Here is a 20018-nt window from a genome sequence, read left to right as displayed (position 1 = left end):
ACAATGCAAGCGTACAAGTCGAAGAGAGCTCGCACCCTGCACGGAACCAAATCAACAGCACTCGTCGGCCACGTTGTTTTCCAAGCTAGAAGAATTATTCACACACACTTGACTCGTTATATATATATAATCCTTATTATATATATATATATATTTGTATACACACCCATCACAGTCACGTGTTAAGCAAGGTGACTTTACCTTGCTCGACTATCGTCTTTTGTTTCATTTCCTTTTATACTCTTTTGTAACTTCTCTTTTTTTTTCTTTTTTTTCTTTTGGTTTATTCTCGTTACTCTTTCCTTTTATACATTTTCCGTTTCTTGTTTTGCGGTGTTGTTAACCGAGTCACTCTAATTATATCGCGCCAGTTATACGCGTGTCTCTACTTCGTATATCTTGAACGTATCCGGTACTGTTTTTATCTCCGGTTGTTGTCATTCTTTCTCTTTTTGTCTCCATCGTTTTAATCCTGTCGTTTACCTGTCCATCCCCCCGAGCGATATGTCGATTCCTTCTTATTTCAGACCTTCAAAGTTCGTTAATTATCTATTTTCCAGTTATAACTCTATCGTTCGTCTCTTTCCTTTCGCTGTCTCTTTTACTCGTCTTTCACCCTCGAGTTAAGAAACGAACGATACTCGTAAACATTCGCTGTCATTGTCACTGCGATCGTCGATCCCCGACGAATCTTAGTCGCGTGTATTTGTAATAGCTATATATTATCTCTTTGCGTCTCTTTCCTCTTATTCTTTTTGCCTTTTCTCTTAATTTATTTTTTGCTTTGACAAATCAGCTATCGGACGGACGTGTGGACGTCGTTCGAGACGTGGAAAAATCGGGGTCTTTCGTGTTTGAGAACGAACGTGTGATACGTGCGGTGTCAGACACAGGGGGTGAAGGTAGAAAGTGTGATGGTGAACGGTGGTGATGGGCGGGGTTTTCGAGGGGGGCGGGCGGGCGGGCGGGCGGCGGCGGCGGCGGCTGGGGGCAAAAGGGGGCAACAGGGGTTTAATCGGGTGGAATAAAATATAGAATAATAATAATTGTAAGTGGTGGCAGGCGGGCAGCCCATCTTAGCAACCGCGGCATAGCAGCTAGCGTCTAAAAAATGGTCTAAACGGGACGGTTCGTGCGTATGTAATATATTTATATATATATAATATATATATATCCAAAATTGAACAAGATACTATTCTTCTACATAGAGAGGAAACAAAAGTGTTCGTTCGTATTTTTTTTTTTTGTCATTTCCTTACAAGAGCAGACCACGCTTCAGACAGCTTAAAGACTAAAAAAGTAACAAGCAGGAGACAGTGAGTAATAACTTGGTCTACACTCGGAAAAACGTAAGATCAGAACGATTCAGGCCGTTTAGAATGTGTATATATGTATGCAAAAAACAGTATAGTACTGACAAATTGGTCACCAGAGATTCGACAAGAAGGAAGAGTGAAAAAAAAAGATAGAACGTTCTGTGCCTTCTAGAAACTATGCGTGTAATACAGATACAAACCATCCAACCGGACTACGATTCCCAGACTACTAGGTATCACGAGCCGACTTCTATCTACGATTAGAATTCGATCCTTTTCTTTTTTTCTGAGTGTAGCCTACTTGGTGATTGCGAGCACTTTCATCGTTTCACACACGCGAAATAGTACTTTGTCCATTTTTGGTTCGGTGTTTCTGTCGTGTTTCTATTCGTGACTTCTTGCCACGAGAGTGTTTCGTGTATTTCGTGTGTCGGTGTGTTCCATGCACGCGCACAATTATTCTAACATTAACACGAGTCGCTACTATGGTAACCAGGCTGACTTAATGCACAGTATCAAGCTGATCACACCTCTTGACCATAAAGAAAGGTTAGGTTCGCCTCGTCATTAACGAAGTTGCGGTGGTAAGCCATGGCCGCGTAGTTCGAATCGTTTACCTCTACTACTTGATTCTATTTATCGCGTACATTATTCTGCTTGGGTTGTACTTGTTTGCGTTAATCGTAAAAATCAGAATATGGCTCGATTGTTTAAACATGAAAAGCTAGTTAAATTTGTATCGTACCTTGTTTACTCTGGTACTGCAATTCGAACCGGACGAACGAGAATGATACTCGATTGTTTGCAAACTGGGGAACGCGCAACAATTCTGCCGTTATGTATTTTAGTTTCTCAGTATGATAAAATCAACACGCGTCTCGGTGTATGGAACAAATGAATTAAAAAATAAAAAAAAAGAAAGAAAAAATTCGGGAAAGTAAATAACGGTTAAAAAAAAAAAGGACGAACGTAAGCTTTACAACTATCTGCCAGGTACTGGTTGACAAACCTAATAAAAAAATATGCAAGAAAAAATCCTATTTGGAAGCGGAAATATTTATTTCGATAAAAGAAGCGGAAAGTTAATTTAAATTTTTTCGTAGATATCGATTCACCTATCGTTCTATATATCGTACAAACGAGAACTTTCGTGCCGATGCAAATTAAATAAAACGACCTCGAGGTTTGTAATTAGAATTTCTTAGCGTCGATTGGCGTTTCGATGCATCGTGTCAAGGAATTGGACATCGAGCCGGTTGGAAGACGCGCTTGAACAGCGATCGTCTGATCGTAATCGTGTTACACGATTGTCGCGGCGGTTCCAGGCGTTCTCACGAAACGTAGAGTAGATCAAAGGAGCACACAGCTCGAGGCGATGCGGTTCTGTGCACGGCAACCGAACTAATTTCATCGACAGAGCGCCAATCGGCCTTCGACACGTACGAACGAGCGAGCGGTTGAGCGAACGAATGGGCGACGGATGGTTCGCCCTATCCGAGACCTCGGGGACTCGACTCCTCCTTTTCTCTCTGCGATAGAACCAGATTAAACCTACGAATTTCCTCTGGTCGGACTGCAATTAATCGATTATCTCTTGCACGTCTCGCAGCTTGATCGATCACGGCTACGACGTTATTGCACGATAGGGCGATTTCCAATCGGAGAACCAATCCGGAAAATTGTATTTAAAACTTCGAAGCGCGGCTCGATCTTCGTCTTTCGATATTCGCTGAAATATTCCGGGCCGTTTCGAATCATCGAAGTATTTCCAGGTTCCACGAACACGTAAAAGAAAGATGCGAGCAGAGAGAGTATGGTCGAACCTTTTGGTGAACGTTATGCCAGCGACAAGGAAACGAAAGACGGAGAGTTTCAGGGAGAATCTATGCATTCCTGTGCGCGTGCATGCATCCAATGTAAGTGTTTGCGAGTGTGCATTCGTGTGTCCGATGTTTCGTGTTACGTTTCAAAGAGCAATTCCTTTTATAGTGTGGCTGTGTGTTCGTATTCGTATACGTGTGTGTTTATTCGTTTCGTGTATCTGTGCATCGTGTGTCGGTATATGTACATGAAAGATCGTGGCTGTAACGATTGACGGCAATCGTCGTTTCAAATACACGGGCACTAAAAAGAGAAGTGGTTGCTCGGGCAAATGGGGTGGGGGATGTTTTAATCGAACGATCGAAATGATTAGTAATCGATTTTCAGCGTTAATGACTGAGTAAGACCTAGAGGTATAGTACCATTTTCACTTCGGATAGCGAGCTGATACTCAAGACGTACATGGTGACGCCCACCTCGACAGGAGGACCTGAAATCGAAGGTTAGTCAGACTGAGTCGACCGTTTCCGGCCGCGGACAAGTTACACGATGGGGTGACTATGGCTTTTTTTTTGTTCACTGATCGTTAAGTTATTATTCTTATCATTCTCGTTACAGTATCTAAATACGTATGTATGTATGGTATACTTTTTTTTGGCTTTTTTCTTTTTTTTTTTTTTTTCGTTTCATTTCGTGAATAATTTTTTTTACTGTGAGTGTGGAATGTCATGGGTATTGAGTGGTATCGCTACGTCGGATGGATCGCTGAAAGTGGTAATTACTCTCGATTAGAGGACCACCAGGATCATCGTTTCTCGATACGTGTGCTTGGTTATCTCTTTAGAACTTCGTTGATACTCTGGACGCGGTGCTGAAACGTTGATCGAATTTCCATGTCTTTTATGGTCGGAATAGTAGCTTTCAAAGAGAAAGAACCTATTGATTGAAATGCTCGATTGTTAGCCCTGTCCTCTTACAAACATAAGATCTTTTTTTTAACAATCTAACTGATTCTTTCTCTCTTTACGCCTAAAAATCGCCCCAGCTAAAACTTTTCGAAAACATTAAATATTCTTTCTACGCGTTTGTCGATATCATTCTCGTTCCACGTTACTGTTTACGGGGTAAACTTTGTGGAGAAATTCGCGAGATTCGATTCAAACTTTGACAGTTTAACGCGCAGGTAATAATTTAATATATACGTATATTTAGTATCCAAATATCGAAATGAACGAAATTGTTCGAGTATTATCGCAGATGTGTAAGTTGGAGTCTGAGCATCGAGTGATTGTACGAAGAGGACGTAAGAATTTCATTAGAACTGTGGAAGACGGTGATTGTTGGAAAAGTTTGAGGGAACGAAGTGAAAAATAAGAGTCGGGAAGGTTGGCCAAGGGAGAGAAACACGAGGGCAGGCATTTTCGCGATAAAGTTGACTCGTAAACAACGGCTCTGCCAGCGGCATCGTGCGCTGCTTCGATATATCTTCATTTCCATTTCTGGGATGTTTTTAAAACCCTATAGCCAGTGAACGTCCCATATGGGACACATATTTCACAATGACGGGTCGGCGTACACGTTGCAAAACGCAACGAACGTACGTGGTAGCAGGTTAATTGAAATGCGTTGGTATGGCTTACCCTTCCAAGCCAATCGCCCATGAGAACGTGTTTAAAAAAAAAGAAAAAAAAAACAAGAGACAGATGGAAAAAATGCAAACACGACAGACATCGGTGGAAACGAATTTCCAACGAAAAATATCAACCTCGCCGTTCTACACGCTTTGCTTTATTTTATTATCTGGAAGCCTTTTACAATTATATTTGAATACGCGACATTTTCTTCACAGAAAGGATAATTTCTTTGCATTTCTTCGAATAATTTTACTCTAACAACAAATGATAGCTACCAGGATAGCGTAAAAATTAATTCTTCCATTCCCCGGATACATTTTTTACTTTAATTTTATTCTAGCAACGAAGAAATTTATCTAGCAAATATTAGTAAAAGATCTCGACTTAACGTAAAAATGTATTTCTTCCTTTTCTACGCGAGTCTCAAGATTTATTTTCGAAATTGTTTCCACTTGACAATGAGATCTAGTTTTCCCTACGTCTTTAAGAGTTTCTTCACTGTCGGTCCTTTTTCAAACAATAGAGAATTTACTTTAGAGTATGATATTGCTATCCTTGACAGTATATATCCTATCGTAGCCTATCTTATTACCTATCTGTATTCGTTATCGCCCCTAAATCGTCAGTATTCGGTATCAGCCTCTCGACGTCTCAATATCCTATCCTTATTAAGTCTCTTTGAAACCAAGTATTCCCGCAGCCGATACAACACCGTTTCGTCGAAGATACTCGCGTCGCAACATTGTTACAGCTAACAACGAATCTTTACGCCCTCCATCGATCAGCGGTTTAACGAACACCCAAGGGCGCATCGTTGCACCAGAGTCCTTGAACTATATTGAATTACGTAGCCACCCATCGATCGAATTGTTTGCTCGCTAATATACGCGAGCCTCGTAGCGACGTTCGAGAAAGCCAAGCAAAAGGAAGGAAAAAAGAAAAAGACGCAAACATATATCCACACATCGTGTTTCCTCGTCACGTGCTTTGTCATTTTTACGTAAACTTTGACCGGAATGAAAGAGAATCGTATGCTGGAAATTTAACCGTGCTACGGAGAATATCGAACGAAGGCCGGTTACTCGAAAACAGCTACAGGGATGTCTATTTATTCCATGCTGGATGCAAGATATTCCGTTTGCCCGTCCGTAATGTCCGAGAAAAAGCCGTAGCCATTTAAATTTTAAATGTTAAAACCTCGTATTCCATGGACCCAGTAAATCCAGACTGTCTGGAAGGCTCGAGCCGCTTCCATCCAGCCGCGTAGAGATCGACGATTCGGCTCGGCTCGGCCGCGGGAAACCGATACGGTTCGAGACGTCCACGGGAAACCGATACGGTTCGAGACGACCACGGGCTTTGGCGAACGCGCTAAAAATAAGGGGACTATTGAAAATTCTCTTCGGGATTTATAGGCATTTTTGCCAGAGCAGCGATAAATTCGAAACGCGCAAATGTAATACATTCTATCGGACGCGAAATATCGAAGCGAGCCACGACGAGAAAAAGCGAACGGGACGAGCCTCGAATGAAATTCCGCGATCGGTCTCTTATTTACAACGCGTGTTTGCCATTTGACTCCGCGCACAGATCAATCTGTGACGTTTGTCGCATTTTTATATTTCTTTCTCTTCTTCCTGTTCCCTTGGGTAATTTACTGGGAATACATTCGTCGAATATTCAACGGCAGAATCGGGGATCTCGAAGGGGGCCTGTGCGCGGTTCTAAAAGTAGCCCAAGAAAATCGATCGTCTCGAGGCAAAACAAGAGAACCGATAGGGAGCTGTTTCACGGAGTAATTCGCGCGGTCGGCACACTTTTTGGAGTCTGCAATTCTCCGGCATTGTCTCCCGCGGGAAAAGAGCAAGAAACCGCAATTGTGGCGTGCCTCCGTGGGTCACCGTGGCTCGCGGCCAGCGTCAGGAGTCGCTCCTGGAACTGTCCCAGCACAGGAGCAGCCCAGGAATGAAAATGAATGCACACGTTCCGAAATAGTGGCGAATAAATAAAGCGTGTTGCTGTTTACTGTTTTCTCCTGCTCTGGACACGTTCGCGGGTTAAACCGTACCGAAATTTTCCGACAGAATTCCCTCCGACGATCTCGTTAGTCGCGATTTCACCACCAAGGCCTTTTTCTTTGTCTCTTCCTCGTACGACTACGCGCTCTCTAAATTCAATTCTCAGCTTTCAAATATTTTGCGATATTCTCGAAACATCACGAACGTGATTCGCGTGACTCGCCTCTGTTTTGTTAGTTTGTTTGACAAGTCAAGTTTGAAATACCTTACGTTATTATCGAAATATGACAAAAGTAACTCGGTTGGACACAGCTATATTTTACTGGTTTGTTTAGCAAACAACGTCTAAATCAACCGAGATAACCGTGAATAATTGCTAGAGGCTTTAATTCTACGTGGGAACTAATTGCTTCTCGGTTGAAGCGATTTCGGTTGACCAGCGATTGCCTAACTAACTCGAGTGTTAATTGTTCGGCTGATCCGAATACCGATCGAATCACGATTCGCTTCAATATCTAACAAGAAGTTCTCTTATTTTCGATCTAATCGATCGAAGATCGATCAGTTATTCTTGAGCGACTGTCTCGAACGCTGATTAATACCTCATTACGAATTCTAATAGAATCTCAACTCGTCTAATCTAAGATTCGCATTTAATGAATTATCTATAGAATCGCGTAATAAATCTTCGTTTATATATGTATGGAAACTTTTCACATATTTCTCGAGTATGACACGTGGTGACGGGATTACCACGAGGAGGATCGCGAGATCGAAGCGGAAATTCGAGAACGGACCACAGCGGTATATAGTGACAGAGAGATGACGGCCGACTGACGGAATGAATGTTGAAATTGTAATCGAAGGTGAAGAACTGTGTGGCGGAACGTGGCTGGAGTAGAGAGATGCCGTTAACGGTAACCCGTGGCAACCCGTGCCGCGTCCCAGCATCGATCCAAGTTTTATCGAAGCGCTCCAGCCCCGCCCTGCCTCTATGGAGCTGGCCGAAAATTCGACTTTATCGCGGGAATTGAAAACGGCGGATTCGGTTTATGGGGCTCGAACGCCACCGATTCCATTCACTTCCAACGTAAACAAATTTCACCTATCGGTTTCTTGGACGCCAGCTGGCATCCCCTGTCCCGGCGATGGGTTTACCAAACCGAGTAACTTTCTTCTAGAACGATTTACGTTCACGGCAAGTCGATAGAGACGTATTTTTCTTCGCTTGTTAATCTTTTCGTTATTTAATTAATTTGATCCTGTTGTTTTCGAATTTTCTATAGCAAATTCGCTCTCTTTCAACAAACGGAAAGACATTTAATGTTTGGGAAGAAGCTTTAACGCGAAACTGAAATGATAAAGTGTGCTTAAAAGATGTTTAAACGATAAGAAAGCATAAATATTACCATGAATATTAGTGTGTAATTTTTAAAGCGAGATTTTGGAACGATAGTCTTCGTACGATCATTTCGATATTTAGAAAGGCGGAAGCATTGTTCACGGATGGAATAAAACTAATCTATAACCGTATGATCAGTTCTTGATACTATTCCTGATAATATTCCATTTTATAATTCTAAGTACGTAGCCATAAAAATTCCGTGGAAACGAGATGATTCGATCGAATTCTAATTCATCGATATATAAAATACACCTACGATTCTTTTTGAATAAAATGTATCATTAATCTCTCTGAGAAATATCACGCTTATCAAAAGTAGCTTGCTCGAAATTGCTTATCAGTGGGTCAATAAATGACTGACGTAGAGAAAGCGAACCACGAATGGGGAATTTTTCATCCTTCCGTATTCGTATCTAACTGAGATTTTTCATCGCACGGCCAAAGTACACGCCCACGAGAGGTTGCTCCCCATTGTCCGGAATATTCTTTTCTGTATCGTTCGCGACGAAAGAGTAAACGGCGTCAAAAATATTTCCCCAAGCGTTTCTCTATCCCTTCCGTGTTATCGTCGTGCTTTTATCCCTTTGTCACGTACCGATCAACGTCTCCGGACGGAGTTCGTTCGTTATCACGGCGTTTTCACGGAGTTGGTTGGTTCGCGCGCGCTCACGTTTCAATCGTTAAAATCGTGCTTCTCTTATTTTGAGGACCGATTCTCGATCTTGATCGATTTTAACTTTATTCTTTCGCCGCTCGTTTTTCCCCTCTCCCTTCGCGACATCTGCGTGTTCGTATGGTTCGTTATGAAAGCCACGTTTCAGCACCGCTATCTAGCCACTTTCATCGCGAATTTCATTCCATTTGGATCCAAGCACACGTTGCAATCTTCGTTCGATGTTCGCAGCGAACTAAGCGCAAGTTTCGTAATTCACCGCGTCTTGAAAGCATCGAGCTTTTCGTTCGAACTTTCGAACATTCTTTTTATATAGTAAGAGAGACGCGTGATATATTAATTTTCAATGGCGATACTTTGTTCGCTGCGGAACAAACTCTCGGTACGCCCAGTCCGTGCAACGACTATCAGAAATGCGACGATTAAGCAGGTATATGCGAAAGTAATCGAACATCGTAGGCAAAACCTGATTTCTCTATGGATGGTTGTTAGGTTCGTTAGTCGGGGCAACGATAATTAGTCTGGCGGCAGCGTTAGTCGCGTCGGTTGTCGTTCCAGTGATTGCGGTTTTGCGCACGATATATCGACGCTACCACAGAGAGTGGTCGAATGATCAGACTATCGATAGGCAGGAGAGAAAAAAAAAGACGTCGTATCCTCTACTCACCTCCGTAGTTCGGCCTTACTCTTTTATCGTAACTGACGGAGAACGAGTCCAATATCGCGGAGATGTTGACGTCATTCAGCATACTGCCACCGCCGGTTCTGCAATATAAAGAGGATAACGATTTTGAGAAAACTTGCGCCACCGGCACACACCAGTAAAGTAGTTCTGGAGCGGTATGAAACTGGTGGCACGAGACCAGCGTATACAACACAGGCCGGCGAATACTTTTAATATGACTGACGTGCCGCGAGTTACGATACAGAAGGGGAATGGGTACAAAGTCTGATGTTTAAGCCACGTTGAGGATATTAAAGTTTCATCCGCTATGGTGAAGTTTAAAAAAGAATTTTAGAGCCCTCTGTACGCGTACTTTCCGCGCGTACTGCGTTTTAATTATGAAAGAGCGATGCGACTATAAATTTAGGACAGCAACTTCTTTTTTTCTTTCGTATCTCTTTCTTCCTCGTACACGGTGAAACGAGCGTCCCGAGTAGCTCGAGTTGTTTATTTTTTGTTACTTTCCCCCCCCCACGGTTTCTACTTTTTTTTTTTTTTGCTCCTTTTCTCTTATAAACGCTCGAATTTTTATGCATCAACAAGCAACTGTTTAGTTCGCCAACCGCATCTGTATATAACGATAAACAGAATTGTGTGTCAAAGAAACGAGCGTGCGGTGGCTGATTCTCGTGGATCAACCGCGCTTGCCCGGTTAAACGAAAAATATGCTTTTGACGCTTACAAGCGGCTAACGCGTTTAAATGGCCAATGACGCGAAACGGCAAGAGATAATTATATTTCAGAGTCGATGCGCAAAACGGAGTTTGTCAATGAAATATTCTCTCTGCTCCATACTTTGTTCGATGACGTGATCCATACGCGTACTCGTACATTGTCCTATTTTTCTTTCCTACTTTTATAATATCGAAAGAAGAAGGTTAAAGGACATTGGTATTCTTAATCCTTTTAAAATTCACGATATCCATTAAATGTTACATTACGCTCTTACATACTAACCTAATTAATACGAGAAAGAAATTCAATTCAATTTTAATTCCGGCGATTAAATTTCTGCCGTACGGTACTTCCATTTTCTTCCAATAATTATTTTCAAAGGCATACAAAAAAGAAAGACAGAAAACAGATACCTCTTTAATATCCAACGCTTAATAGCTTTTTAATATCCGAGGTTTCTCCAATAGCGGGTAATTTATCGTTCCCCTCTTATCTTACGTTTCCCAGAGATTTCCTCCGAGTGGAGAGACATTGTAACGGTTTGTGTAACGTAGTCGTGCACGATGGAACTTATACGTTAGCTTAGACACGTAAAATGCAGAACGTCTGGGTTTGACTTAACGGGTCAGCAGATATGGGCTCGATCAGCCGATCAATCGGTTTCGAATCAATGAATTCCATCGAAGATACTCTGCTTTAACGAAAAAAAAAAGAGAAAACAAAAGAAAGGGAAACTTACGCTATTCTTATAAAAGATGTCTTTCTTAGTATCGTTGAGAATCGAAGTCCGTAATTAGACGTTTGGTTCGATCATTTCATAAAGATCGTTCAACGCCGACTGAAGCGATATCGTTTTAGCCGTTTTGCTACGTAGTCGTGATCTTTGCCGAGGTGTGAAAGGTAGCTCGATCGAGATACGCGCTGGAATAAATGACCGTACGCGTGATAAAGTTAATTTACTGATGCGACAATAGTGGGCGGTACCGAGGCTTTGCGCGGGCTTCAATTATCACAGATCAGTTCGGTGGTATCGTGGAAATTCGAGCGACCTTCCTTTCACTGTTAATCGATGCCTTGCTCCCGATTGCAGTTTGCGTAGTTACCGTATTTGTAGATAGAATGCCTCTAGAATTTGACATTCTGCGTCTATGCTACATCTTATTAGGTATCATAAAAGATATAACTTTGAAAAAACGAAGCTGGCACCCCGCTGGGGGTAGCCAACCACATGCTATATTTATTTTTATTTTATTTTTTTTTTTTCTTCACCAATAAGATATAACACTTTACCAAATGTCCATAAGGACAAATTGTAAAATAACCAAAATAAAATAAAAAAAAAATCTTATTAGGTTGTCCGAAAAGTGTCTTTCTTTTACAACGACGCATCTTTATACAAACATGAAATCTAATCTGTCGAAGGTCGTGATTTTTATTTTGATAGAACAAAATGGATCATACGTAATTGGATAAAATAATATAAAACGTTATTTCCTTATAAAAGAAGCTTTTCGGACGACCTAAGATATCGTCTTATAGTCTTTTATCTGTTAATCTACTAAGGACCAACGTTACGTCAACGCGACATTTCAGTTTCAATTCTTCTTTATCAGTTGAATTTACTCGATCGAAACCATAAACTGTTCTTTATCAGATCATGGAAACTTCTTTTTGTATTATCTATTTCCTTTTGGATCTGCAATTTATGTATCAGAATTCTGTAAGGTATTTATTATTTTATATATATCTAGGTTTTTTAATAATATTTTACCAATGCAATTTTTACATATTACTCCACCGTTTGATCATTTACGTTAGAACTATCAGAGTATTCAAAATCGCTGATCGGTAATCTTTCATAGAAATTTTATATTTAGTATAGTAGTAACAAGCATTGAATATTATTGAATGAACTTTTGTAAAGTACGTACATTGACAAAGATTTGTTCTTTGATTTGTATTATGTATCCTTCCATGTACTTTCCATATTGTTTTCTTTAATATCACAGTTACAGTTTAATCACGTATAGTTCCAACGTTAATAGCGAATTAATCTCGCGAATTTTATATAGCTAATTTTGATTCGTTTCATCGCATAAAGATCTTGACATTATTATCATTTACTGGATTTTATATATCGATAAGTATCGGTGACATATCGACTGTAAGTGTAGAAAGTTTAAAGGAGCGGCTGAGAATGAGAGTCGAAGGACTCTGATTGATTCGACGATTGCGGGAATTTTGGAAGTTTCGAGAGTTCTGGCGATTCCGGAAGTTTCACGAGGCATTCTAGCGTTTTAGAGATCCTCGATGTCTCTAAGGAATACAGCAGTTCCAACGGTTCTAAACGTATCACCGAGTTCCACTGCTTTTAACAGTTTAGGAAATAGTACTTCAATTACACTTGCGGGTTTCGAGATAGCCAAGTCCTAGGGATTCGAGAAGATTTAGAGGATTTTACATATCTCTGGAATTTCTCGTTCGGAGGTTTCTCGAATTTTGCAATTTTTCAACCCTTGACACACGACGAATCTTTGAAACCCCTGGACTTTAGCATATTCGTAAGATCTTTTTATCTTTTAGAAACTACGGAACACCGAAAGTTCATGAAATAGAATTATCTAAATTGTGTGAAATTCTCAGAACTTAATGTTTTTAGTATTTCCAAAATCTCTCGATAGTTCTGAATTCGTCAATGCTTGTAATATCCTCTGAAACCTTTGGGATCAACTTGTCAGGATGGCCAGGATGGCCACTTGTCAGACGGTAATCTCTTGAAACCTTTAAAACCTTCGAATTCTCTCAGACTTTCGAATCTGCTGAAACTTCAAAAAGCTCCGTAGGTTCTTTCCAAATTTCTGAATTTCCCTTACCATTGTTACGTCGACCGACTCTCTACCTAGACCAGGCTACACACCGCGGGCAGGATAGCAGCCAGATGTCCGCACATCCTTATTGCGTACCCTTAAGATTTTCAAGGACCGACCATAAATCTCAGAAAATTTCAGCTAAAGTCTTTCAGATCGAACAAAGATCTTGCTACTACCAACTTTCTATCGAGGGCGACTAAGACCCTTCCTAGTCCACCAACAGTCTTAATAGCCAATCAGAAACAATGTCTATTTCCCTCACTTTCCCGGCCAAAAAATGTCATTAACAAGTCCCATGGTCCCGTGCGCTAGACACATCCTTCTCTAGGTCTCCTCCGACACAGCATCGTCACTTTCAAAGTAGTTCGTTTTCGTCGTTAGAACAGTCGACAAGTCTATAACGGTTCTACCCTTAAATCAGTCCGTTTGAAAAGTTCAACTGCATACATTGAGAGCTCTGACGAATAGTCGCAAAGTCGCAAAGTCTAACGAATATCGAGAAATATCAAAAGTCGAGTCGAATTTCTGTAAAGCATTAACTATATCTATCGCCAAATAATTTGTGACGCTCTTATTATTGTACAATTTATTGTTGAATATGCACGCTATATTAACCTGTTAACACAGTGTTAAATTCATTGAACCACCCCTGTCATCTTAATCGAAACAAGAGGAACGACTAATTCCCGCAATCGTCGAATCAATCAGAGTCCTTCGACTCTCATTCTCAGCCGCTCCTTTAAACTTTCTACACTTACAGTCGATATGTCACCGATACTTATCGATATATAAAATCCAGTAAATGATAATAATGTCAAGATCTTTATGCGATGAAACGAATCAAAATTAGCTATATAAAATATATTTTATATATTGTCGATTATACGAATCGTAGCGAGAATTTACGCCTCTCGCTGACGCGTTTTCCTCGCGACGGTGTCTCTCCGCGAACGGTCGTAACACACATTTCTATTTACATTTTCCATTCTTACGCACTATTCGCACTACGTCCTCTAAAATTATATTTCAACGTTCTTAAATATTTCCATCGGCACGCAAGCTCGTCGACTCCAATAACGTTTCTTCGATCGCACGCGTTGAGTAAATTTCACGAAAATCGTTCCAGGGTATTAGGATGTTCTTTTCATGTTCTGGCTTAGCCCGTGCGTGACAACGCCGACGATCCATCGACGGAATATCCGACTATCGTATAAAAGTGTCCTCGATGCATCATTTCCCCTGACATTCTATATGCGAGATTTTTCGATCAAACAACAGAACGGTAACCATTTTCTACATCATGGCGCGAGAGAGAAAGAGAAGAGAGAGAGAGAGAGAGAGAGAGAGATCTGGGTGGAACGCCGCGTGCCGGTTGGCGTTCTACTATTTTTAAAAGAGCTGGCTGACGAGTGCACCGAGCGGAAGTGCCTTTGACCGTACGTATGTACCTAGAGGAAGGGGAGCTGGACGATTTATCGAACAACTCCCAGAAGCCGCTGTGAACTAAATCTTGCGCAACGATATCTACGAAGAACTTACTAGCGGTCTGCGATAATAGGTCAGAGGTTAGGCGTATCGATTAGACGCAGATACCCGCTCTTAGAACAAGGGTGAGAATATCGTCGACGCTGTTACGAACGTGTAGATACACATTCTGCGTCAGAGTGCTGGTAGCCTCTTGTTTCGCTGGATAACACACGGGGAAAGCCTCGATTCATTTATATTAAATTACCGGGAGATGGTATAATTTCGGTACTCTCATCAGAGCGTTGTTGCGTCCCTACTAATGAACACCTCGCGCGCAGAGAATACAAATACGTTATAATCGTTTGGGGATCGTATCCGGCGAAAGGATCGTGGGTTCTCATAATGCGCGTATATAATCGTTGTTCATCGTCGCCAGACGTTTAAAAGGATCGAAATTACGCGTAATTTCCTCTCGTTAGTATCGGAATTATAGAGAAAGGAAGGAAAAGAAAAGGAAATAAAAAAAGGGAAGAAATATCGCTGGTGGAGAAACAGTACGCTGGAGGCGACGTTAATTGCACAGAAAGTGCCAAAGTGCCGTAAACTTCGAAGCACGGTAAATTCCGGCGGATTAAATGCGCTACGGAGTTCGCGGCGCGGAGTCACGTGTGATTAATTCGCCTACGCGCCGCCGGGAAGTTTCTCTTTATATAAAACGTAGTCGTGGCACAGGTATTTCACTGATGCGCATGGCGAAGGAGCGATACGAATTTATTTAAATTTTAGCCGGCGAGTCTTTGACGGATGGTTTTCAGCCTAGGCAAGCTCTTTTTTCCTACGGCGTTCTCGCTTCAGAGGAGACACCGCCTACAGGTCCCTTTAATCAACTTCGACTCGAGCGATCCGTAGTCTCTCGTTGTTAGCGGAGACAGGAAAAGGGCAGAGTGTCCTCGGCGGATGACATTTTCGATCGCTTGAAATATTCGGGAAGACCTCCGTCGGGATGAGCGACTGGTCTCATCCGGGCAGACCAAAGCGTGTTCCTTGCCGCGCATGAAACGCGTACAGGCCTGGCAAGCAGCCTTTTGCGAACTCCCTTCAGAAATGTCACTCGGTCGCCCATCTTTTCCTTCCCGCCAACGTCCCTCGCTTTTTTGAACAATTACTTTCGCTCGTTTATCGCGAGCGTCTTAGCGTTTACTTCAGCTGTTTCGCGCGTTCGTGTTATCGATGCATCCTGAATCGTTTGAAGATATTTTTGTCGTATCGTTGAGACGAAGAGTTTCTAAGACCAAAGGTTTGTTGTACAAATGGCATTATATATAAATAACGCAATAAGTGGCGCAAATTTGAAAAAAATAAAAGTTAACGATAATTTCTTAAAAGGGATGTGTATTTTCATTTGTAACGAAACTCTATGCTGTAGTAGATCTCAATGATGTCGGAAATGATATAAAGATCTTGTCATTATTTTATGTTGAAGTGATCACCGAACTTGTTACTAATAATAATTATGAAACACTATTACTTTATCGATACTAACAACGAAATGACTAACTACTAATGTCCAAAAGTCACATGAATTTTGATTCCTATTTGATGATGATCGTAAGAAAACTACATCTGGTCTTCGATTTTCTCAAGCGCTGAGGTCATCGATAGCGCATAGACAAAAGAATGCGTCGATGACAGACCATAAGCGGTACACGTGCGACGTTGGCTTCAGGGTTCTTTTAGTCTCAGGGTAACATTGCTAGCGTGAGGATCTGGACTAGCTTACATTGTATTCCACACTTTGTACTTTAATATTCACAATATATATACTTACAATATCTTACAATTTACACACGCGTTTCTTTAATTCCACATACACCGAATAACCTTAACATTTTAGATGTATTGCACCAAGTCAGTTAAACTTTTGCAAGAAGAATTTCAGGGATGTATACACAGACATAGCATTACAATTTCAATAGCCGCTGTAGGTTTAGAAAGTTATCGCGCTTTGAAATATATTCTAAATTACAAATTTGGAAAGTTTCTTTACTGTACGATACTAATTTATTAATTTCGAATTTTAAAAGCCACGTGTCTATATACCCATTATCTATATAGTCTATATAGAGCCATTTAATATACTACATAAGGCACTTATTCGAGAATTTTGTTCACCACGTTAACAATTTTTCTTGTAAAAAAAGGAGAAAGAAGTTCAAATAAGAAAGTTACCCGTGTCAATGTCAATCTAGGAGGCGTCGGACCGTGAACGGCGAGGTTAGTCGATGATCTGACATTTTGCAAGGTATGATACTGTCGGCGGGTGTCAGAGCATCTGCGCGTGGATAGCGCCTGTGTACACGTCGTAGGTTCCAAATGCGTCGTAGCCACATAACAGAAATGCCACGGGAAACAGATAGAGAAGTTATAAGAACGAAATCGCTATATGTCTTAGGTGAAAGCAGGGGAACTTATGATTGAATATCATTCGTTTCCGTTTTCGATGAAATGGAGTGACAAAGCTACCAACGAATGTCTTTATATCGCCCATTTTTATCATCTTGGCTCACCTCAAAGCGAGGTCTGAAATCTTAGAAATAGGAATCAAAATTCATGTGATTTTTGGACATTAGTCGTTAGTCATTTCGTTGTTAGTATCGATAAAGTAATAGTGTTTCATAATTATTATTAGTAACAAGTTCGGTAAGAAAACGAGTAAATCGACGAATTAGAAATCGACGTAAGATTGTTAGACTAACTATGAAATGTACTCATCTATGGTGCCTGTTAATACATTGTAATAATATTGTTCCTTGGTAAGAACTTAAATTTGTTGAGCTCGTGATTGTATAATTCGATCCAACTTAATTAGGATCTGAGAATCATGACGATTCAAGTTCAACAAACTTGGACGCGTAGACTCTATCCAAACTCACCAAAATCCAAAGATCGCGATTTAATGAATTTAACACGACGTTGGCCCGATTTGTGATGAATCTAACCACGTAACGACAGGTAACGAATCCAGAATCATCTCAATCTGGATTAGTATGGTATCAATTGTATATGCTGAATGTTACGTCGCGTGAGATGGTCCGTGCGACGTCCCTCATAGTCTGGGCGCCAAGGCCCACACATCGTTACACTGACTCGCAATAAACCTAAGGAACCACCATAAACCGAATCTTTTAGCTTAATCTCTATTCATGTAAGTATTTTCGGTTTATGGATGGTCCTTAAAACAGTCCTTGGGTTTATTGCACGCTCTTAGCAATTACGGAGAAAGCGGATGTTTGTCTAGCGGAAAAGCAGGCTTTTCCCATGAACAAGGACACCCATGAGCCACATCTGCAGGAGACTTTCTCCTCATAGTTTCACTTATTAACGTTGACTATAACCAATGGGCATCGCGGATCGTTACCCTCACTTTTCTACCGAAAAGTGTGAACAACGAATCCGCGTTCTTAGTTCAAAAAGGCACACCCACACCGAGCTTTCCTCCGTAATAGTACGAGACGGGTTTTCACTGTTCTTCCAATCTTCGTGTAGTCAACGCAAGTGTCTTATCCTTGGAGCAGTCATCTACTGTTTTCACAATCTCGGCGCAGTCATCTACTGTTGCTATAAACTTAGATCAGTCAAATCTATTGTTCTTTCAATCTCGACGCAGTCATCTACTGTTGCTACAAATTTAGTCCTCACTACGGTCTACGCGACATCAATTCGATCTACTCTCTGCTTATACGACTCAACACAACTCAACTCAATCAAGTCCACAACTATCGATTGTTTATATCAAATATATCTTCCGACAGGGCGCGATATTAAGTGTAACAAGTCGTTGAAAATATAAATATTATAGAACTGTTGATTACAGTTTTATTCCAAAACAAACACCCATATTATCCCACAAGAAATAAGGGGATCGACCTGTTCGTGGTGTCGATTGTTATAATCGTAACGAGAATTTACGATTCCCGTTGACGCGCTTCGTCGCGATCGCGTCTCCCCGCGACTGGAAGAAAATACACTGTATTTAGGATGATCCCAGGTAGATCCGTCATCTCGAGAGTGATTTGAACTCTGTTTGATTTGATTCAATACCAATTCAATCGAATGCGATCCGATGCGAGGTTTTCAAGGGCCGTGGTAATTCTAATCAGGTTCTGTGAATTCAGTATGATCCTAGCTGGGTCTGGCAAGTTGAAGCTAACGCAGATCCTATCCCGATCTATTAGGTTCGAAATAACTTCAGCTGCAATAATTCCAGTAATTCCGGAGGAATTCTCGAGTTCCGGGTAGCGTTATTCGAGTTTCATGATTTCGTGGCTGTACCAGTCATGCCCTATCAGCTTAAAATGGTATCTACCGGATATCGCGGTTTCACAATTATGTCCCTTCGAAGTGCGTAGGTGGTTTCGCTTGCAAGTAAAGGATGCATCAAATTGTGATTTTTTAAGTATCGAAAAAATGTCGGGCTTTCAGTTTCAATGTTTTTCCCTTCTCTAACGCAGTGCCTTTTCTTCTTTCCGTGTACTTTCGACTAGTCGCGCTATTTCTTATTTCGTTCTCCGTCTGGTTGCAGTCGTTCTCATTTTGCTTTCTTTTTCTTCGGATTCGAATCTCTTGCGTTAACTTACGTTTTTCTTTTATTCGTGGAATACTTTTCCAGAACTTGCACGTTGCGACAGCTTTATCTTCCATTCGTTGTTCCTTCCGGGTTTCCCTTTGCTTGCCAAGAAACAGGATGAAAAAGGAGGCAGATCAAGAGTGGCCGCAAAACATATAGCATACGTGGCTAGCAGTGTATCCAACAGTTTCTTTCTACTCGATCGTTCTACGAAATCCCCTCATACCTCTTCTCGATTTGATTTGTGCTCGGCCTGGTACAACCAGCTTTATTGTCCAAGACAGTAAAATGCACAGCCTCTCGTGGCCGATTTCTTTCGTACGTTCGCCTCGCGATACCCTCCTTTAACTTCTGTTTAATACCATAATTTTTGAGGAGGAAATTTCTGTGCAATCCATTTTCTCGACCACGTCGCTCGTATCTCGATAAAACGATTCCGCTTTAACGATCCATGCGTCTTACGGGACATATACCATGCTTTTTTATTTTTTTATTACTTAAATACAACTACCTTTTTTATTTTCTTGAAATACTCTGCTTGACGATGGAAGACAAGTGTTTCCCATTTTCACTTTGTCGACGTACAATAAGATAGGTTTATTTGAGCCAGAAGGACATTTGAGCGAAGCCAAGTCTCTTACCTTGTAATTTATTAAATTTGATTGCGAACGAGTTTTAGGCGACTTTTGTTTAAAAATAGATTATTTGACCTGTTGTTAATGGCGCGATAAACAGTGAGATATATCGTGCACTTACGTTGGACAGTTCGGCGGTCATATTTTTCTACG

General features: G+C 41.1%; 1 protein-coding gene and 1 long non-coding RNA gene across 16 annotated transcripts in view; one reads left to right on the top strand and one right to left on the bottom strand.

Annotated features, from left to right (window-relative positions):
* LOC132916229 (uncharacterized) overlaps positions 1-20018 on the top strand; it is a 210210-nt gene that overhangs the window by 17980 nt on the left and 172212 nt on the right. The window lies entirely within an intron of this gene.
* LOC132916222 (gamma-aminobutyric acid receptor subunit beta) overlaps positions 1-20018 on the bottom strand; it is a 100145-nt gene that overhangs the window by 37350 nt on the left and 42777 nt on the right. For 7 of the 13 annotated variants that reach the window (XM_060976025.1, XM_060976038.1, XM_060976027.1 and 4 more), the window contains exons 2-3: positions 9535-9632; positions 3560-3627 (exon numbers count right to left, since the gene is read on the bottom strand). In XM_060976025.1, the coding sequence (XP_060832008.1) occupies positions 3560-3627; positions 9535-9632 (166 nt within the window). The remainder of the gene's footprint in view (positions 1-3559; positions 3628-9534; positions 9633-20018) is intronic. The other 6 variants (XM_060976031.1, XM_060976026.1, XM_060976034.1 and 3 more) reach the window with 1 other exon arrangement.

The sequence above is a fragment of the Bombus pascuorum genome, chromosome 2 (assembly GCF_905332965.1).
Source record: "Bombus pascuorum chromosome 2, iyBomPasc1.1, whole genome shotgun sequence".
In the NCBI taxonomy this organism is placed as follows: Eukaryota; Metazoa; Arthropoda; class Insecta; order Hymenoptera; family Apidae; genus Bombus; species Bombus pascuorum.
This window is presented reverse-complemented; position numbering and strand designations above follow the sequence as displayed.